The sequence below is a fragment of the Canis lupus genome, chromosome 9, assembly GCF_011100685.1.
Source record: "Canis lupus familiaris isolate Mischka breed German Shepherd chromosome 9, alternate assembly UU_Cfam_GSD_1.0, whole genome shotgun sequence".
Taxonomy (NCBI): Eukaryota; Metazoa; Chordata; class Mammalia; order Carnivora; family Canidae; genus Canis; species Canis lupus.
The window spans coordinates 45,051,407-45,071,404 of NC_049230.1; the positions used below are offsets into that span (position 1 = coordinate 45,051,407).

Genomic DNA, 19,998 nt, shown 5'->3' on the forward strand with positions numbered 1-19,998 from the left:
GGAAGAGCAGAGACCCAGAAGGCAGATTGACTGCAACCAGATCCATCTGTGCTAAACATTACATATAGGACCTTGGACAAAACATCTGTCCTTTCAAAGCCTAAATTTCCATTTTTCCCACTGAAGAGGAAAATGGCATGCCTACTTAAGGGAAATAATGTCTATAGAACCCTCTAGAAGAGTGTTGCATAATAGATCTACATTAAATGTTAGTACCCTTTCCCTTTTGCTTCCCCAACAGAAAATCTAGAAGATAAAGGTAAAGTGGTCACCCATTGGTTCAGCTAGCATGTGGTCAAGCATGATAATTTAGGACATTTCTGGTCTTTTAGTAGCTGCATTCATGGGCCTGATATTTTTACTTGATATTTTTCAGTGTTTTCCTTTTATTAGCATGCTGGCATAAGCCACCTTTGTTTTTTCTGACCCTCCCTGCCCAGCGTCTTTAGTGGCATAAAAGTCCCTTGAGTAAATGTGGCCTGATTTATTTTAACTGTTCTACTTTGGCCATTTAGGTCATTTCCAGGTTATTGCTCCCTTAAATGCAGTTGAACATCAGAAGGCATAAATATTTTGAATTATTCTTCTTAAAAAAATTGTTATAAAAAAAGAAAAATTGTTATGATTTAAGCAAGACCTTAATGTTTAAGGAGTATTAAATTTAAGAATTGGTTACTGTATCATCCAAATCTATATTTACTGTTGTGGAATGACCTCCAAGTTATTTGGTTAAGGAAAAAAAATATGATGCAAGACAATGTGCATCATGTAAAGAAGGGGACATAAGTTATGGATATGCTTTAAATACATAGACTTTCTGGGAAGGTACAAAAGAAACCAGCTCAGAGCCATTGCCTCTGTGGAGAAAGGATTAAGGGAGACGGGCAGGACAGGGAGAAGCAGCCTTGCTTTTCGCTGTTTATCCTTTTGCACTATTTGAATTTTTGGTCATGACCCTGTTTTACCAATTTCAAATAGATTACTATTTTAAAATTTTGGTATAATAATGCATTTTAGGAAAACATATAAGAATAATACAACAAATTCACTACCGTTCACCCAGATTCTCCAAATGTTAATATTTTTTAAATAATTGATTTAAAATACCAAAAAATATATATATATATTTAAAGGAATGGGTTCCAGCAGAGATAGGGTAGGAACTGTTATGTCCTATTTACACATGAGGAAATATAACTTCAGAAAAGCTAAACAGCTTGCCCCCTGTACATATAGCAGGTTTGTAGTGGCAGAGCTGTGCCAAATCTAGGTTCTCTGACAGACTCTGCTCCTGTTTAACATTTATACCCAGGCTGATTTCAGAGTGACTTGACAGCTGATTCCTCAATTAAAATAACTTCTTTTTTTCTGAGATTCATCTTCATCTCAGTCTGGATTTCTGAAAATTCTGAATAATCATTGGCTTTGGCAGAACAGTAGACGGAATGGAGATGGTCTGGTCTGACATCTCAAACACTTGTGACCTGGTTCTTGGCAGGCTTCTGGCCTCCTCCTCCCCCTGCCACCATAAGTTGCTGATAGCAGTTTATAAGCACAATTCCTCTTGCATCTCCCCTGCTTCTTTGTCAGGTAAAATATCTGTGAAGGGAAAGGGAAAGAGGAGTTAAAAAATTATATTTTGACTACTTGAGTTAAAATGGTGCTATAAAATTATACAATCTCTATTCCACTAGGGGGCACCATTTCCTCGCATTTTCTGCCGGCTCAGGTTGAATATAGTCCATGTTTTTGTCATTGTCTTTTTTTTTTTTTTTTTTTTTGAGATTTTAAAGATTTATTTATTTGAGAGACAGAGAGAGAAAGCATGAGCACAACTGGGGGCAGGCAGAGGGAGAAGAAGACTCCCCTGAGCAGGGAGCTCAATGTGGAGCTCAATCCCATGGCCCTATGATGATGATTGAGCTGAAGGCAGACAGACCCTTAACTGACTGAGCCACCCAGGTGTCCCTCTCTTTAGATGGACCCTTCTTGCCTCCTCACAGTTAACTCTCTTCGTCAGAGATAACCACTATCCTGCTGGCTTCTAACATGAGAGAATAGTCTCATTCATTTTTGAACTATATAAATGGAGTCATACAATATACACTCTTGTGTCTTGGTTTCTTTGGTGTAATATTATGTTAGTAAGATTTATTCCTATTTTTGTGTGTTGTAATCATTCATTTTTGTTGATGTATTTTGTTGTGTGAATTTGTCACAATCCTATATACCAGAGGTCAGAGAACTTTCTATAAAGGGCTGGATAGTAAATAACTTAGGCATTGTGAACCATTCTGTCTCATTGCAACTTTTCAACTTTGCATTTGTACCTCAAAGGGAGCTGTGGATAATATGTAAATGAGTGGGCGTGACTGTGTTCCAGTAAAACAATTGAGCCACAAATGCAGAGTACAGATGTGGGGCTGGATCTCATGACCCTTATTAAATCATGACCTGAGCTGAAATCAAGAGGTGGATGCTTAATGAACTGAACCACCCAGGCATCCTTATACTTTTTAAAATAAAATTGTATCACGCTATGATTACATTTTTTGAGATGTCAAATAGCCTTGATAGCTCATTTCCCTATAAAAGAGGAATTCTAGAAAGTGAAATAATAGCTGTCACTTTTCTTCTTTACTGTAGTCTCTGGCAAACATAGATGAAGTCGTGAACAAAATTAGACTGAAAATAAGGTAAGTAACACCATAAGATTATTAATAATTAATGAAAAATATACTGTTGATTTAGTTTATCATGTTCTGGATCACATTTATCTGTTAGAACACCAAAATATCAAGTTTGCTGTTTATGACAGTTTTTTTTTTAAATAATCCTTTTATGTGGATTTCATTATAAACCTCATGGCAAAGAATTCAATTCTTTGGTCAGTCTTCAATCATTTATGAAAAGGAAAGGAAGCTTTAGCAGGCTATTCAAAATGGTTGATTATAAAAGAGGGCAAAAGCATTTCTATTGTATTTTTAATGGTTTTAATTCCTTAGCAGATTTACCATTTTTTGTACCTCTAAGGCTTAGATACAAGGATGGGCATATACATGTATCCCTTGGCCAACACAACAGCTAACAGTATGGTCAGATCTGCTGGTTGGCATTTGTGGTGACCCAAGATTAAATATTGTGATTAATCTAGGGTGCACTTGTCAGAGTTAAACATCAAGTGTCCTTCCTGCCCAGTAGTGTGGCTGGATTTCCAGTTTTGGCATATGGCTGTCCAGGTGGTCAATGTCTGTTCACTGTAATTAATATTATAATGGTTGGTGTCATTACTTCAAATATAGTTGTTGGTTGTTTTTGTTTTTTTTTTTTCATTTTGGTTGATTCTTTTTTTATTTTTTTATTTTTTTTTAAGTTTTTTATTTATTTATGATAGGCACACAGTGAGAGAGTGAGAGGCAGAGACACAGGCAGAGGGAGAAGCAGGCTCCATGCACCGGGAGCCTGACGTGGGATTCGATCCTGGGTCTCCAGGATCGCGCCCTGGGCCAAAGGCAGGCACCAAACCGCTGCGCCACCCAGGGATCCCAATTCTTTTTTTTTTAAGTATTTATTTATTTATTCATTTAAGACACCAAAAGAGGCAGAGACATAAGCAGAAAGAGAAGCAGGCTCCCTGCAGGGAGCCCGATATGGGACTCCATCTGGGATCCTGGGATCATGCCCTGAGGCGAAGACAGATGCTCAACAACTGAGCCACCCAGGCGTCCCCATTTTTGGTTGGCTTTGATGGGGAGAAGCCTTCATTTTGAATCAGGAGATTATTTCTTTTTCCCTTACCAGCTTTGGGTCTTTCAGTGAAGACCTTTGCCATGAATTTATTGTTTAGTTAGGGCCTCTTGTTGTTTTAGTGGACTTCAGCTATAGCAGTTCTAGTGGAGACTACTAAGTTGTCCAGGATTTGCCCAGAAAATGGGAATTCCCTAATGATCTCCAAATCATCACAAACAGGTTATTTTCAGCTTTCTCTCAACATACATTTAAAAGATTCTTTAAATGAAAAATGAAATTGATCTAAATTTCTCTGGCAGAGGTGCCACTGAATGGTCCCTGTTGGAGCCTGAGATCACAGACCCATGCCCCACACAGCTTGCCCAATCAGGGCCCAGGGGGTGAAGCACTGATTTCATATAGCACTCTGGCTTCTTAGCTCTTTAAGATTTCTGAGGACATTATTGAGGGTTTCATGGGGGATAATTTGAATTCGCTGACTTGTTCCCATAAAGTTCCAGCAACATCATTCCTGGTTTTCTCCATTGCGAAATACTAAACTTTACCTTGGCCCATTTGGACAGCTCTGAATATTAAGTAATAATAGCCTTTTTAAAAAAACAAAGACCACTCATCAGTCTCTGCTGGGCTTGGCTTCTTACACTACTGTTGCTGCCTCAGCTAGGGTCTGAGGTCTCCATCTTCCTTCTGTCATTCAAACTTGTTTCGTTTTCCGGACAAGTGGGTGCAACCTGCAGAAGTTGATGGGTATCTTTTTTTCTTTGGGTCACCCTAGAATGGAGATTGTTTTAATGATTCTTAACATTTACCTTTTTCACTAGGAGACTGGATGACAATATTCGAACTGTTGTAAGAGGTCAAACAAACGTGGGGCAGGATGGCAGGCAAGTAAGTGACTTATTCGTCCATGTTAATCACACTCTCCTGATTTCTTCATGATCCAAAGTGTTGATCTTCCTGCTTGTGGAGAGCACTTTCTTGCTGATGTGCTCCACACGCAGTAGGAAATGTTCATGACCTGTCCTACTAATACCAGAAGTAGGCTGCCCAGACCAGCAGTGAGCTCTCACTCAGCGTCCGTGGAACCAGGAGTGTATGGTAGCACAGCGCACCCAGGCCCAAGTGAGAAAGCCAACGTTTCCTGGTCTTTCTCCTCAGCGGCAAACATACATTCATTTCAAAGTTTTGTAGTTCCTTTTTTTTTTTTTTTTTTTATGATAGTCACACAGAGAGAGGAGAGACAGAGAGAGAGAGAGAGAGAGGCAGAGACATAGGCAGAGGGAGAAGCAGGCTCCATGTACCGGGAGCCCAACGTGGGATTCGATTCCGGGTCTCCAGGATCGCGCCCTGGGCCAAAGGCAGGCGCTAAACCGCTGCGCCACCCAGGGATCCCAGTTTTGTAGTTCTTTTTGGATCTAACTTAGGAGGTTAGATCCCCCTAAGGGAACAAAGGGAGAAAAGAGTGTCTGGGGTGGAGGGATTCTTGCATGACTGAGGGCCAGATATTCTCTGCTAACCATTTTCCTTTTTATTTGGATTCTATTCTGTTTAGGCGCCGTATTTCAGAAATTGCTGTTACAACAGAGGTGCCAAAGACACCTTTCGTAGCTTTCCTCTCGTGTGGTATCTGTTCTGCCTTTTCAGTACGGACTCAGGCAGTAGTAGCCTCAGTTCTGTTAATTGTCCTCTTTGACATTTTGTAGTACAGCTCATTTCTTAAAATATACATTGTGCTGTCCAAATTTGCAGGGGATGGGAGGTGTCAGCCTATGTACAAATGTCCTAATCTCTCATACTCCTGCCTCCTCTGCTAGTAGCTTACAGGTATTATGAGTCTCTTTTTTCTTACATTTTTAGTTTTATCTATGTCTCTGTTTTTGCCTACATTGTATGACATCCTTTTCATCCTAATAATTGTCTTCCATTGTCCTGTTTGTGTCTACCTTCTTCCTTGTTATTGCCAGTATTTCTGTATAGTTTTCTTTTTTTTTTTTTTTTTTTTTAAATTTTTATTTATTTATGATAGTCACAGAGATAGAGAGAGGCAGAGACACAGGCAGAGGGAGAAGCAGGCTCCATGCACCGGGAGCCCGACGTGGGATTCAATCCCAGATCTCCAGGATCACGCCCTGGGCCAAAGGCAGGTGCCAAACCGCTGCGCCACCCAGGGATCCCTAGTTTTCTGTATATTAGTTTTCTAGAGCTGACCCAATTTCCTGATCCCTGCCTGGATCTTAATTCTTATTGCTTTGTTTTTGTCATTCAGGTTTCTCCCGTGAAGCATCACTTCACAGGTGAGGCCTGTGTACATGGGGCCCTTGCAGGTAATAAAGAGGAACAAGGTAGCCTGCAAACACTCCAGCCCCCTTCTGCCCTTTAGCTTACCTTCTTTGTGTCTGGCCCTGTCATCTACCTCTTTAGAAACCTCAGTGGCCTCTGTCTACTGAATTAAATACAAATTCCTTTGCTTGGCATTCAAGGCCTCAGTCTGCCTTTGCAATTTTGCTTCCTGCTAAGATCAATCCAAACAGCAGACTTAGTACTCTAGAAGCATGCCCTGTGCTTTCTGAACCCATGTACTTCTTTTTGCCTGAAATGCTCTCTCTCCTTTTTTTCTTACAGTAACTTCACCTCAAAATCTTACCTAAGGCCTAGCTCAAATACTACTTCCTCTATGAAATTTTCTGTTTAGCTCACCTGGATATACAAAAAGAATCAGAATTTTAGACCTAGAAGGGACTTGGAACTCACCTGGTCCACAATTCTTGTTCTACAGATGAGCAGATTCATCCTGATATCTCTCAGATGTATGTCCTTTCTGCCCACAAAATCCCAGGCCCATGCTTATACTTTCCATTTGGGTTTTGTGGTCTCCTTTGACTTACTAGTGCACACATCTTGTCCCTTTGACTGGCTTATAAGTTCCTTGAGGCAAGAACTGAATCTTCCTCATCTTTGTATTCATCTCAACACATAGTTCATGCACAGTAACATTTTATTCAGCTGTATTGAATATTTGATCTGTGTCAAACTTTATTTATTGTAAATAAACAAAAACCTTTTACCATAAAACATCAATTTGATTAGCATATGTCCCCATATAGCTGTTGAGAGCTTGATTTGTGTGTGACTAGTTCCAAATGACTGCCATTTGAAATAATAGCACAACTATTTTGTGTGATTCAGCTTACACTTACCATGGCTCATGAAAATACATAGAAGAGTCTCAGGTTTTTAAAATTCCCAGAATGTGAAAATGATGTGAATGATTTGTCAGGACTTTTTGTTGGGTCATGATATGTAGCTATGTATCTTTTAGTTCGTTGTTTGTTTTAACCTGTGGTCACAAACTAGCGGTATTGGAGAGTCGGGCCCCAAATTAGACAGCCTGTGGGAATGTCGGGCTTCCCCACCTTCACATATTAATAGGTTACAGGTTGCTGCAGCAGGGCAGGTCATATTTCAGAGAGCAAGACCACATATTTAAGAATGTTTAGATAGCATTTCAATCTGTGGTGGAATTTTGTGTTCGTCTCCTTAGAATCCAGACAGAAAGGAAGCCCAGTAGAAATAATTGCTTTTCCTGTCATCCCCTCCATCTGTCTTTTCCAGCAGTTTGTAATGCAAGCTGAAGTAGAGATTTTTTTTTTCCCAGGGAGCTTTTGGGTCCCCTCCTTGTCAACTCCTGGGGTAAAAGTCTTGCTGTCCAGCCCTGGCTGGCTGATGGTTTGCTGAAGAGAGACTCTTATTTGACTGGCAGACTTGGGAGAGTTATGGATGTTCCAAAATACTGAGTTTTATAGGTCAAGAGGCCCCAGATTCCCCTCTTCCTTGGAATAGAGTAAAAGTCTGCCTTCAGAACTTGTTTCCTAATCTTCTGAGGAGCACTCAGGAGGAGAACATAATTATGGACCAAAGGAAATTTTCGTTTTATAAATTTCATCTTGATTGTATTCAACCAGAACTGATGTGCTAACTTATAATCTGTAAATAAGGGAGGAATGTTTACTTCCCATTCGTGGTGTCTTAAAAGGTATTTTTAGCAGAACTTTTTGAAAAACAGTGTTTCTCACTACAAAAGTATTTCTGAGGAGGCAATGATTTAGAAATTAAAGACCCCATAAGGCACCTTGTTTAGGTTTTTGAGATTTCTGAAATACTAGCTGCCCGGTTAGCACTCTGCTCTGCGTTTTGGAGAGCCTCTGATTGTTGACCACCTCCTACGTGGCAGACTTGAACTGATTTAGTCTGTGACCTCTTCTAACCAGACTGTGATGCTCATACAAAGTTAATACAGCACAGAATTCTCCCCATTTTCTTCTGCTGAAATCATCAGGCAAAAGCTTTAATTAAATGCCCACATGTTTCAAACTTTGTGGATGAGTCAATTCAACTAATACATGATCTGATATGCTATGAACCTTACGTAGCTTCCTGAGAATTAAAACAGACGGCTTGACTGTGAGTAGAAAGAGGTGAATAGAGGAGTGGGTTGGAAAAAGAAAAAGCTGACATGTGAAATGTCAGAGTGGCCAAAGCTTGACCAATTCCCAGTAAGCTCACTGAGAAACACCAAGAGGATGAGCTACTGGGCTTCTGTCTCTGGAGTGGAGCTTGGCTACAGTGTTAACTCTTGCATCAAGTATCTGTAGTACAATGTTGCACCCAGTTCAAGAATCTTTTCTTTTCTTTTTTTAAGATTTTATTTATTTATTCATGAGCGATACACAGAGAGAGGCTGGGACACAGGCAGAGGGAGAAGTAGGCTCCTCGCCGGAAGCCTGATGTGGGACTAGATCCCAGGACCATGCCCTGAGCCAAAGGCAGACACTCAACCGCTGAGCCATCCAGGCGTCCCTTCAAGAATCCTTTCTATGACATCTCTGACGTTTCATTGACCTGCTTCTGTTCGGACAGTCACAGTTACGGGCAGCTTGCTATTTTGTTGTTCTGCAGGACAGTCTCAGTGTCTTCCAGTTTTGAACAGCTTTAATTGTAAGAAACTTCTTTCTTAGACTGAACTGAAATAGTAAAATAGACCTCATTGTAACTTCTCATTGCTCTTCCTTCTGCCAGCTGGATGAGTGTAAGCCTAATTCCTTTTCCTTATTATAGTTTCTAAAATTTTAAATGGATATTATGTTCCTTTCTTAGTGTTCCTTTTTCTAGGCTAGCCATTCTTAGTTTCTTCAGCTTTATGATCTGATTTCCAGACCCTTTATCATCCTGGTTGCCTTGTAGTTTGTCACCATCATTCTTAAAATTCTTAAAATGGTGACATCTTGTAGTTTGTCACCACCATCATTTAAGTAGATTCTTAAAATCTACTCTACCAGGAGTAGACCTACTGTGTTGGATGTAGAGTGGGACATTTACCTCCTTGTTGTACATGGGGGCTGTTCATTCACATGGGAACAAGGGGCTCAGGGGGACTGAAATTCATTATTATAATTCTTTTTTAAAAATATTTTATTTATTTATTCATGAGAAACACAGAGAGGCAGAGATACGGCAGAGGGAGAAGCAGGCTCCCTGTAGGGAGCCGGATGCGGGACTCAATCCCAGGACCCTGAGATCACGCCCTGAACTGAAGGTAGACGCTCAACCACTGAGCCACCCAGGCATCCCTCATTATTATAATTCCTGAAGTTAATGACTCATTTTTGTATGAATAGACTTTTTTTTTTTTTTTTTTTTTTTTTTTTTTTTTTAGAAAATACTCATTGATTTTTCTAAATTCTCTAAAGAGTCCATGACTCTTCAAAAGTTAAGGACCACTGGTTCAGACAGTGTTCTTCCATTACCTTGGACTGGGTGAAATTTTTGGCAGCTGTATCACGATGTTGGCTTCTGCTAAGTTGGCAGTTCTCTGAAATCCTCAGGTCAGGAGTTCCAAACAGATGCCCACAGAGCTAAGAAAGTGACCTAAATGGTTTCAGCAGGCTAGTGTGCATCTACATATGCATGTATCCAGTGGGCAAGTGAATGCCCTGTCTAAAGGGGACAGCGCAACCCAGTTCCAGCCAACTGTTGTCATGTCTGAATGCAGATCCGGAGATGCCAGATCTATCAGTTTTTCAAGAGAAGCCGGAAATCCGGATTTTTATGTGACTCTCCAAATTTTTAGATGTTGGCTTAGGGTTTTTCACAAATACTGCTAAGGCCAATCAAAACATATCCGTGCCAACAGTTTGCAACATCTGCCCAGGTCTTTTTTCATATGAACTGCTTTTCAACTTTTTCCTCCTCTGTTTGTTTAAGAGATTCTTTTGAGATCAAATGCTGGAATTTCTGTTCTCCCCCCAGTTTTATCTTGCTAGTTTTGCTTGATTGTCTCAGTTGAGGCCTTTTGGAATCTTGATGACCTCCCCATTTTATCATTAGCAGACTTGTCAGGCATGCCTTCTATGTCTTCTTTCACATTGTAGGCGAAAAGGTTGAACAGGATGGGTTCAGAGCCATGTGGTGTATTATGAGAGGCTTTTTTCTTCTCTTCCTTATCCTCATTTTGGTAAAAAGTGCCAGGCCCAGAAAACAAAGATTATCTCCCTGTCCTTGGTATCTGTCCAGCACCATGTTTCTTAAATTTTCCATGTCTCCATTTTCCTCAGAAAAGGGGACTAATCATACTTGCCGTCTCTTTTCCTGGAGATATAAAGATTTATTAACTCAATCAGTAAAGCTTGTTGCCTTCCAAAGAGAAAGTGTTCTATGCTTTCATCCTCAAAATTAGCTTATCATCTAATTTAGGCGTTAGAACAAAAATAACTGTGCTCCCCAACACCCTGAACTAGGTAAAAGGTGGGAGTTCACAGTATAACAGTGATCTTTGGGCAGCCCAGGTGGCTCAGCGGGTTAGCGCCACCCTCAGTCCAGGGCATGATCCTGGAGACCTGGGATTGAGTCCCACATCGGGCTCCCTGCATGGAGCCTGCTTCTCCTTCTGCCTGTGTCTCTGTCTCTGTCTCTCATGAATAAATAAATAAAATCTATTAAAAAAAATAACATTGATCTTCATCATGTAGGGTTATGAATTTGTATTTGTCAGTTCTCTAGCAGGATGGTTTGAATTTTTCCCCTCCATCACATCAAATTTATTCTCATCCTCTCTTTGGGAGGAAAATGAAGCCCATTGATGGAAGAAAATAAGGCATTAATATTAAAGAGACTATAAATACTTTGCAAAGAAAGGGGAGGAGGTACTGTCTCTTGCTTCCTCCTGCTGAAACATACTAAATCTAAAGCAATTGAGCTTTAAAAGCATATGCTCAAATTTTTTCCATTAGTGACCAAGAATGGTTAGGCATTTTTTTGTTTCTTTTACCTTTATTTCATTTTATTTTATTTTATTTTATTTTATTTATTTATTTATTTATGATAATCACAGAGAGAGAGAGAGAGAGGCAGAGACATAGGCAGAGGGAGAAGCAGGCTCCATGCACCGGGAGACCGATGTGGGACTTGATCCCGGGTCTCCAGGATCGCGCCCTGGGCCAAAGGCAGGCGCTAAACTGCTGCGCCACCCAGGGATCCCTCTTTTACCTTTTTTTAATTTTATTTTTCAAAGCGTCCCCAGACAACACTCCACTTTAGGAATCGCCAAGACCTTAAATGACCAGAGAGTGCAAGAAGTGCTATGACCACTTGAGGGGCAGTGCCAGAGTCAGGTTATGAGGGGGCTCAGGGCTTGTGCCTTTCCTACAGCCTTTGTAGGGAACAGGGTCCCTGGTTTTTTTTTTTTTTTCTTAAGATTTTATTTATTCATGAGAAATACACACAAAGGGAGGCAGAGACACAGGCAGAGGGAGAAACAAGCTCCATGCAGGAGGCCAGATGTGGGACTCAGTCCTGGGACTCGGGGATCACGCCCTGAGTGAAAGGCAAACACCCAACCACTCAGCCACCCAGGTGTCCCAGGGTCCCTGGTTTTGATTGAACCTCCCCACCATTCCCCAATGAGGATTTCAGACCTCTGGCACAGAGGTCAAAGTCGGTTTGCCATTATTTGACAAGTTGAATCTGAACATGACTTGTGGAGCCTACTTGTGGGGCATGACTGACTATAGTTGAGGCAAGGACTTGTAATGACTGGGTCAGTCTTATTGATTGCTTCATCCTGTTTCTTGCACATGGGCCTAAATAACACTTTTTGGCAGAGTAACTTGTCCGCTGCATATTAGAACCCCGTTGCCACTTGTCTTCTAAAAGTCTCTGATTATGGGATGCCTGGGTGGCTCAGTTAGTTAAGCAACTGCCTTTGGCTCAGGTCATGATCACAGAGTCCTGAGATCAAGCCCCATGTCAGACTCCCTGCTCCATGGGGAGCCTGCTTCTCCCTCTGCCTCTCATGAAAAAATAAAATCTTTAAAAAAAGGAAATAAAATCTCCGATTTTCAGATATCCTGTAAGGAATTTCACTAGCTGTCTTCTCTCTCCTCTATGGACAGGGGAGGCCTGAGCATTTATTTGTATATCCCCTCTAAGGATTAGGACAATTGGACATCGTCACAGATATAACATTGGATGTCAGCCTGGGTCAAGTGAAAAAACTTGAGCTTTGAATTGAAATCTTGGCTCTGCCACTGGGTATGATTTTGGACAAGTTACTTAGCTGCTCTGAGCCTCAGGTTCTTCATCTGTGGTAAGAAGATAGTCATACTTACTTGAAGGTGGTGGGGCTCAGTGTGCTTAGCAAAATGGCCAATCTGCTGCTGTGGATTATGATGTCACCCACTGGAATATCCTAATGCTCTGTGGCCGGGCATTCGTCATGTTCCTGGGGCTTCTCCATCAGCTCCACTCCTTTCCATCCCAACTTGCCTTGCTTCAAAGCAACTGTAGGTTTACTTGCTCTGAAAGCCTCCCTGTTGTCCCTCACAGTGCCGTTGTCTGAATGAAAATTGCCACACAGCTTCCCTGTGGCCCAGAATATCTGCTGTTTCTTTTTTTTTTTTTTTTAAAGATTTATTTATTTTTAATTTTTTTTATTTATTATTTATGATAGTCACACAGAGAGAGAGAGGCGCAGAGACACAGGCAGAGGGAGAAGCAGGCTCCATGCACCGGGAGCCCGATGTGGGATTCGATCCCGGGTCTCCAGGATCGCGCCCTGGGCCAAAGGCAGGCGCCAAACCGCTGCGCCACCCAGGGATCCCATATCTGCTGTTTCATCAGAGGTGCCAGAGGCTCTTCTCTTGTCTTGTCCTTAAGACGTGCGTCATACGTTGGCCAGGGTTGCCCCTCACCCCCGGGGTTTAAGGCTTCTGAGAGATGAATTTGAGCAGTGGTTCTCAGGGCTTCACACCTTTCCTCCAGTGCCCACTAATCTCCTCCACCGTCTTTGCACCACGAGAGGAGGCTCTTTCCAGTTTCCTGCTCTGCAGTTTTTCTCATAAGCACACAGCAGAGCTCTTGGGAAAGAGCCTGAGAGTGGCTGCAAACTGCTCTGTGCACGCAGCTCCCAGTACCAACTGATGCACTAGCCCAGCGCTTAGCCACTAGTAATTTGTTAGAAGTTTTAGTTGATTCCTTCTTGTCTGCTTGAATAGCTCTGCTATGTAGGAGGTGGTCCCTGGGTGTCCCCTACTCTCCATGGGGAGCCTATCTCTCCTTGGATTTCAGGAGATTTGGTTGCCTGCAGCTCTCTGATGGGTTCAAGAAAAGTTATGATTTTTCAGTTTATTTTTTTCTCATCGTTAGTAGAAGAGCAATGCTTTTTCCGGCTTTCTATATCCTAGGCAAAAACACAGCTGACCAGTGGCTTTTAAAGTATTATGATAAGTTCATTAATAAGATTTTAGATTCCACATTGCAGCTAATCTTTAAGAATCTACCACTTTTCAGGGATGCCTGGGTAGCTCAGTCAGTTAAGCGTCTGCCTTCAGCCCAGGTCATGAACCCTGGATCCTGGGATCGAACCCCACGTCCGGCTTCCTGTCAGCGAGGAAGTCTGCCTCTACATCTGCCTCTCCTCCTGTTCATGCTCTCTCTCCTCTCATCCAAATAAATAAATAAAATCTTAAAAAAAAAAGAATCTACCGCTTCTCAAGTTTTAATATAGTTTCAAGATTATCAACAAGCACCTGAAAAAGGTATTGAAGTATTTCTTTCTTTTCTAACTACTCATCTGTGTGATGCCAGGATTTCATCATATTTTTCAACCACAACAGCATACCACAGCAGAGTCAATACAGAAGCATACATGAGAGTCCAGCTACCCTCTTTTGGAGTAGACACTGAAGATAATTACAAAGGCACAGAAACAGTGCCACTGTTTTCAAGAAATTTGTTTTGTTTGGGGGGAATAGAGTTATTTTTCATAAAAATGGTATTTATGTTAACACATAATGAGCTTGTTATCTTTAAATGGATTAATAGATAAATGGTTTTTAAGCTTCTCAGCATTAATTTCCAATATGGTATATATATATCAGTAGGTACAATCCACAAAAACAAAATCTGTTTGGGGCCCTCACTAATTTCTAAGAATATGAAGGGACCCTGAGATAAAAAGCTTTAGAAATGCTCTGGGTAGTATTTCAGTGTTAAATAAGTAGTGATCTCAGGCAATTTTTTCTTTAACGATTTTAATGACAGTGACTCTGATTAGTGTATTTGTGTGTAGGTTACTATTCTAGGCTTTGAGGATAATACCAGTGAATTAAGCAAAGAGACACAAATTGTGACATTTACTTGTTTCCAGATTCTGTGGCTGTTAAGGAGTTAGCCTCATGACCTTGGTTCACTAAGCAATGTTTGCCAGAAAACAGATATTGAAATTTATCACGACTTTTCAGCTTCTACTGATATGATCATATGGCTTTTCTATCTCATCAATTATCTTAGCTTTTTGGTTTTGTTTCTTAATATTTAATCCTACCTGCTGCATCACTATGTACTTTTAATGTATTGTTGAATTCTGGCATTTTAATCAGGGATTTTCATTCATATTAAACTTCATTCCTTTTTTGCAACATGAATAATATTGCATATACCACATTTTGTGTATCTGTTCATGGGCGCTCGGGTTATTTCCACCTTTTGGATGTTATGAACAGTGCTGCAGTGAACATTGACATACAAGTATCTGTTTGAGTCCCTCCTCTCAATTACTTTTAGTATATACCTACGCATTGAATTGCTGAATCATATGATAATTTTTAATCATTTCAATATCTAATCCCTTTGGAAACATTTTCCCCATGTTGTTCTGAACTTTAATAGATTTATTTTTCCACTAGACAAGCATATATTATTTTCTCTTCATTTAATCCATATAGGCTATATGTTTCAGGCTAGCTTTAGGGTCACATAAATTTTTGTGTTCAGGACCTACTAGCAGTGATGCTGTCCCCTCCAACCAGGAAAACCTCCCAGATGATTTCTTTGAGCTAGCAAGTCTAGCAGTTGGACTCTTTCTTCCCTCCCCTTAGAAACACATCAAGTCCCACTTGTGTGCAACATGACTACTGAAAATGGTTTTGGAAAATGGTGTGCCAGGAAGGAACACTGAAGTTTATTATTATTCTGAGCCATCTCCATATAAATTGGCAGTCTTCAGGAGCCAAGCAAGAAGGTCAAGTATAACTTTTGCCATCTGCTTGTTTCCATGTTAAAGGCAGTCACAAGTTTAAACTGGAGTCTCTACATCTAAAGAGGAAAATGCTGTTCATCACTACTGTAGCTGCTCTGGCTGTTACCCAGGTTGCTCTTGCTTTGACTGCTAGTAGTTAGTGATTTGGGAAGGAAAATTCTATCCTTACTTTGAGGTTGCACATGAGAAAAATTGCTGACAGAGCAAAGCTTTCTGGGTTCCAGGTCCTTGACACAATAAGTCATTCAGATATGTTTAAACAATGGATGGAAATTTGAAACTCTGTCTTCATGTAAGAACTTGACCTCCTTTTTCCTCTTCCTTTTTTCATACATGGAAATACAGAAATTTAGAACAGCATGAGTTCAGTGCTGTGGTTGCCCTGTCATCCTTTCCATTTATAAATCCTTGTAAGTCTGTAATATAGCTATAAAATTTCCTTTCCTGTAATTTGGACTCTGAGGTCTCCTCTAGAAGGAGATTAATTTTGCAAACTAGAGATAATGGTATTTTGTAATCTGCTTTGGTTTGGTGTTCTACAGTCATCGGGATTAAAACATATAAGAAACTTACCTCCCTTCATGTATTGGCTCACAGGCCAGGATTTCTGACTCTTGTTTCCATGTTACATTGTAAAGTCTGAACAGATGCTGTGTTCATCTCTAGGTATTGTATGTGATACCTAGAATACAGATGTTAGGCAAACTATATGAGTGGGACTCTCACAATGACCTCCAACCAGAAGGGGGACATTTCTTCTGGAGATGTACTTACTGACAGGTAAATTTGTCTACTTGTCATACTTTTGAACTTTTCTTGTTCTCAATCTCCTAAGGATAGTGGGGACAGATAGCCAACTGTTACTCATATGGTAATATCATTTATGGTAGACCAAGTGCTACATGCTTTTTCTTCATGGACTAGTTGGAGAGTCTGATCTTTGGAGATTTCTGGTGACTGGATTAGCATTTTGTGGTTAGGTTCCAAAACATTTCAGCCCTGTAGTTACCCAGATCTCTGGAATGAAGAATGTACTGTCACAAGACTAATATGTCTTTCTTGATTGATTCACTGTAAGCAAAGACATGTTTGAGTTGCTTTGGCGGAAGGTACGTTTTGAGTCATTTGTCTGGATCTATAATGCTAATGTTTCATTACAACGTAAGTATGTTTATCTTACATTCTACGAAATGTTGTTGTAAATATTACTTGATCTTCACGAAGATGTGAATTAGGCCATATAGGCAACCAGGGAGTCCTAGCTGTTTGTGGGAAACAATCCTTTGTTAAACTTTGACAAATTGTACCTTGAAGTTTGCCCTATTTCCTAAAATCTTGAATTTCTGTACCTTTTATTTAGCTTTTATTCAGCTGAGATTTTTGTTTAAACACTTCCTTTTTGTTGCCATTTGGGGTTATTGCTTTCTTGCTTTCGACGCACTCATCCCCCAGGGTTACATTTGTGCAGAGGGAGCTCTGCTCGAATGCATTTATCACTCCCAGCTATTTCAGGGCAAATGTATTTTAAGTTATGGGTGATAACAGATATAAGCAGAACTTTAAAATGTAAATGTTTAGTCTTGTTTGGGCACTGCTGAATTTGTGTCCCAGTCTCATCTTGTGATTTTAACTTCTGGCTTGTCTCCTAAAAACAATAAAAATGAACTCTTTGGTTCATGTTTTCAGTGAATGTGGTTTGCAGAAATTATAAATAAAAGTGACTTAGGTGGAACAGAGCATTTTAACAAAGAAGGTGAGAATTATTCCTTTTGCCCTTTACATTCTTTTGGTTCACAAACTTGGAAAAAAATCTGTGCTTTAGGGATCCCTGGGTGGCGCAGCGGTTTGGCGTCTGCCTTTGGCCCAGGGCGCGATCCTGGAGACCCGGGATCAAATCCCACGTCGGGCTCCCGGTACATGGAGCCTGCTTCTCCCTCTGTCTGTGTCTCTGCCTCTCTCTCTGTGTGACTATCATAAGTAAATAAAAATTTAAAAAAAAAATCTGTGCTTTAAATAAACCCCCTTTGTACTTAAGGTTTCTGAATGAGCACTGGAGGAATTATTGTTAACACCAGTGATTCTCATCTCATGGGTGGCCATCTGGCATTTGACAATGACTGCCAGACTGAGAAGGTACCCAGTGTTCTACAGGGAAACTGTACACATGCAGCCATCCATAGCTGTGAGATTCTTGTAGTCTCTGCTGCTGTTTGGCGCCATTATGGGGAATGGGCTGCGTTGTTATTATTGTTGAGGCTTCTTAAAGCATCTCTCCTCCAGCTGAGGATGCCCTTTTTCCATAGCAACAGCTCTTCATGATGCCAGGTGGCAGACAGACTCAAAAACAAGGGACATTCCATTAATGAGGGATACTTACCCTTAGCTTTCTACCTCTGATAGATGTCTAGTGGTTTCCAAGTGATTCTGGCATTCTTCACTCTTACTCTCTTTGTGTTATTATCTTACAGTTATTTCTGTTTCTTACATGTATTCCTTACAAACTCTTCCATTTTTTTATTATATGTTTTCATTTAAATTCAGTTTGCCAACATATACACCCAGTGCTCATCCCATCAAATGTCCTCCTTAGTGCACATCACCCAGTCACCCCATCTTCCACAACCCTTTGTTTCCCAGAGTTAGGAGTCTCTCATGGTTTGTCTCCCTCTCTGATTTTTCCTACTCGGTTCCCCCCCTTTCCCTATAATCCCTTTCACTATTTCTTATATTCTGCATATGAGTGAAACCATATGATGATTGCCCTTCTCCGATTGCCTTATTTCATTCAGCATAATACTCTCCAGTTCTAGGGCAGCCTGGGTGGCTCAGCGGTTTAGCGCCGCCTTTGGCCCAGGGCTGATCCTGGAGACCGGGGATCGAGTCTCACGTCGGGCTCCCTGCATTGGGCCTGCTTCTCCCTCTGCCTGTGTCTCTGCCTCTCTCTCTGTCTCTCATGAATAAATAAATAAAATCTTTAAAAAAAAAAAAACCTCTCCAGTTCTATCCACGTCGAAGCAAATGGCGGGTATTCGTCTTTTCTGATGGCTGAGTAATATCCATTATATATATATTTTTTTTTTTCTGAAAATAATTAACCTTTTCCTCCTTTCTGCAGTGGTGACAAATGGGATCTCAGTCTCCTCTCTCTTTTTTTTATACTATATATATAGTATATATATACTTTATGTCTATTTATAGATATATATACTATATGTTTGTGTAGTATCTTCTTTATTCATCTGTCGAAGGACATCGTGGCTCCTTCCACAGTTTGGCTATTGTGGACATTGCTGCTATGAACAATGGGGTGCAGGTGTTCTGGCATTACATACTACATACTACATAAGTATCTTTGGGGTAAATACCCAGTAGTGCAATTGCTGGGTCATAGGGTAGCTCTATTTTTAACTTCTTGAGGAACCTCCACACTCTTTTCCAGAGTGGCTGTACCAGTTGGCATTCCCACCAACAGTGCAAGAGGGTTTCCCTTTCTTCACATCCTCTCCAACATTTGTTGTTTCCTGTCTTGTTAATTTTTGCCATTCTCACTGGTATGAGGTGGTATTTCATTGTAACTTTGATTTGTATTTCCCCGATGGTAAGTGCTGTGGAGCATTTTTTCATGTGCTCCTTACAAACTCTTTAAAGACATGTCTACATCTAATGATCTTTTCTTTTAAGTATCTAGCATAGTATATATAATAGGCTTATTTTATTGAAAAAGTGAACAAAAGATTGAAACTTTTTTTTTTCCTGGACAATGTCTCAATTACAGTGTAGTTCAAAGGTATAGTTTTCCTGATCCGTGAGCCATTCTTCTGCGTATGCCTGTAGATGTTGAACTTAAACAGCTTACTTACAAACTCTAAAGGGTGGTCGACAACATTTGGCTATTGAAGGAATAGTCACACATGAAGTATCATACTCCATTGGGGAGATCTGGGAATAGTATTAATAATGGCCATTTAGTGAGCCCTCCCCCTTTTTTAAAGATTTTATTTATGTATTCATGAGAAACACAGAGAGGAGAGAGACACAGGCAGAGACACAGGCAGAGGGAGAAGCAGGCTCCATGCAGGGAGCTGGACATGGGACTCGATCTCAGGTCTCCAGGATCACACCGAGCTGAAGGCGGCGCTAAACTGCTGAGCTGCCCTAGTGAGCCCCTTTTTATGAGCTGCATCCTCTGTCAGAATTTTCTCAGATGCAGAAAACAAAATCCCAGTTCAAGCAGGCTTAGGCCAAAAGGGGGATTATTTGAAAGGCACTTGTGTCTTGTTTTGAAGAAGGTGAAGTTAGACTGTGGAAGAGTAGTGTCAGCTGAGCTTGTCAAACAGTTCAAGCTCAGGATTGGAATAATGCTCCAAAGTTTTCTGTATTTGTCTGTCTGCCTGTATTGGCTTTGTCATCCCTATGTGGAGACCAGCTTCCTCCCCTTACTGGGGAAACTTGCTGCTCTCTAACTAAGCTTCTCATCTTGGGCTCCCACCAGAGAGAGATGACCTCTTTTTGCCAATTTATTCTGGAAAGTCACAAGAAAACTCTTTGGCCCAGCTTGGACCAGGCCTGCTTCTGAGACAGCAGACTCTCTAAGAACACGATGAGAGAAAGATTCCCAGAAGGAGAGAACTGGGTTAATAGTTCCAGAGGTGTTC

At 40.8% G+C, this 19,998-nt stretch overlaps 1 protein-coding gene across 2 annotated transcripts in view; it reads left to right on the plus strand.

The window, feature by feature from the left end:
- Positions 1-19,998, plus strand: part of VPS53 (VPS53 subunit of GARP complex) — a 167,903-nt gene that overhangs the window by 8,174 nt on the left and 139,731 nt on the right. For both annotated transcript variants that reach the window (XR_005364750.1, XM_038548440.1), the window contains exons 3-4: positions 2,647-2,696; positions 4,572-4,638. Coding sequence is in view for 1 of the 2 variants with exons in the window: in XM_038548440.1 (XP_038404368.1) it covers positions 2,647-2,696; positions 4,572-4,638 (117 nt within the window). In the remaining variant the exon portion in view is untranslated. The remainder of the gene's footprint in view (positions 1-2,646; positions 2,697-4,571; positions 4,639-19,998) is intronic.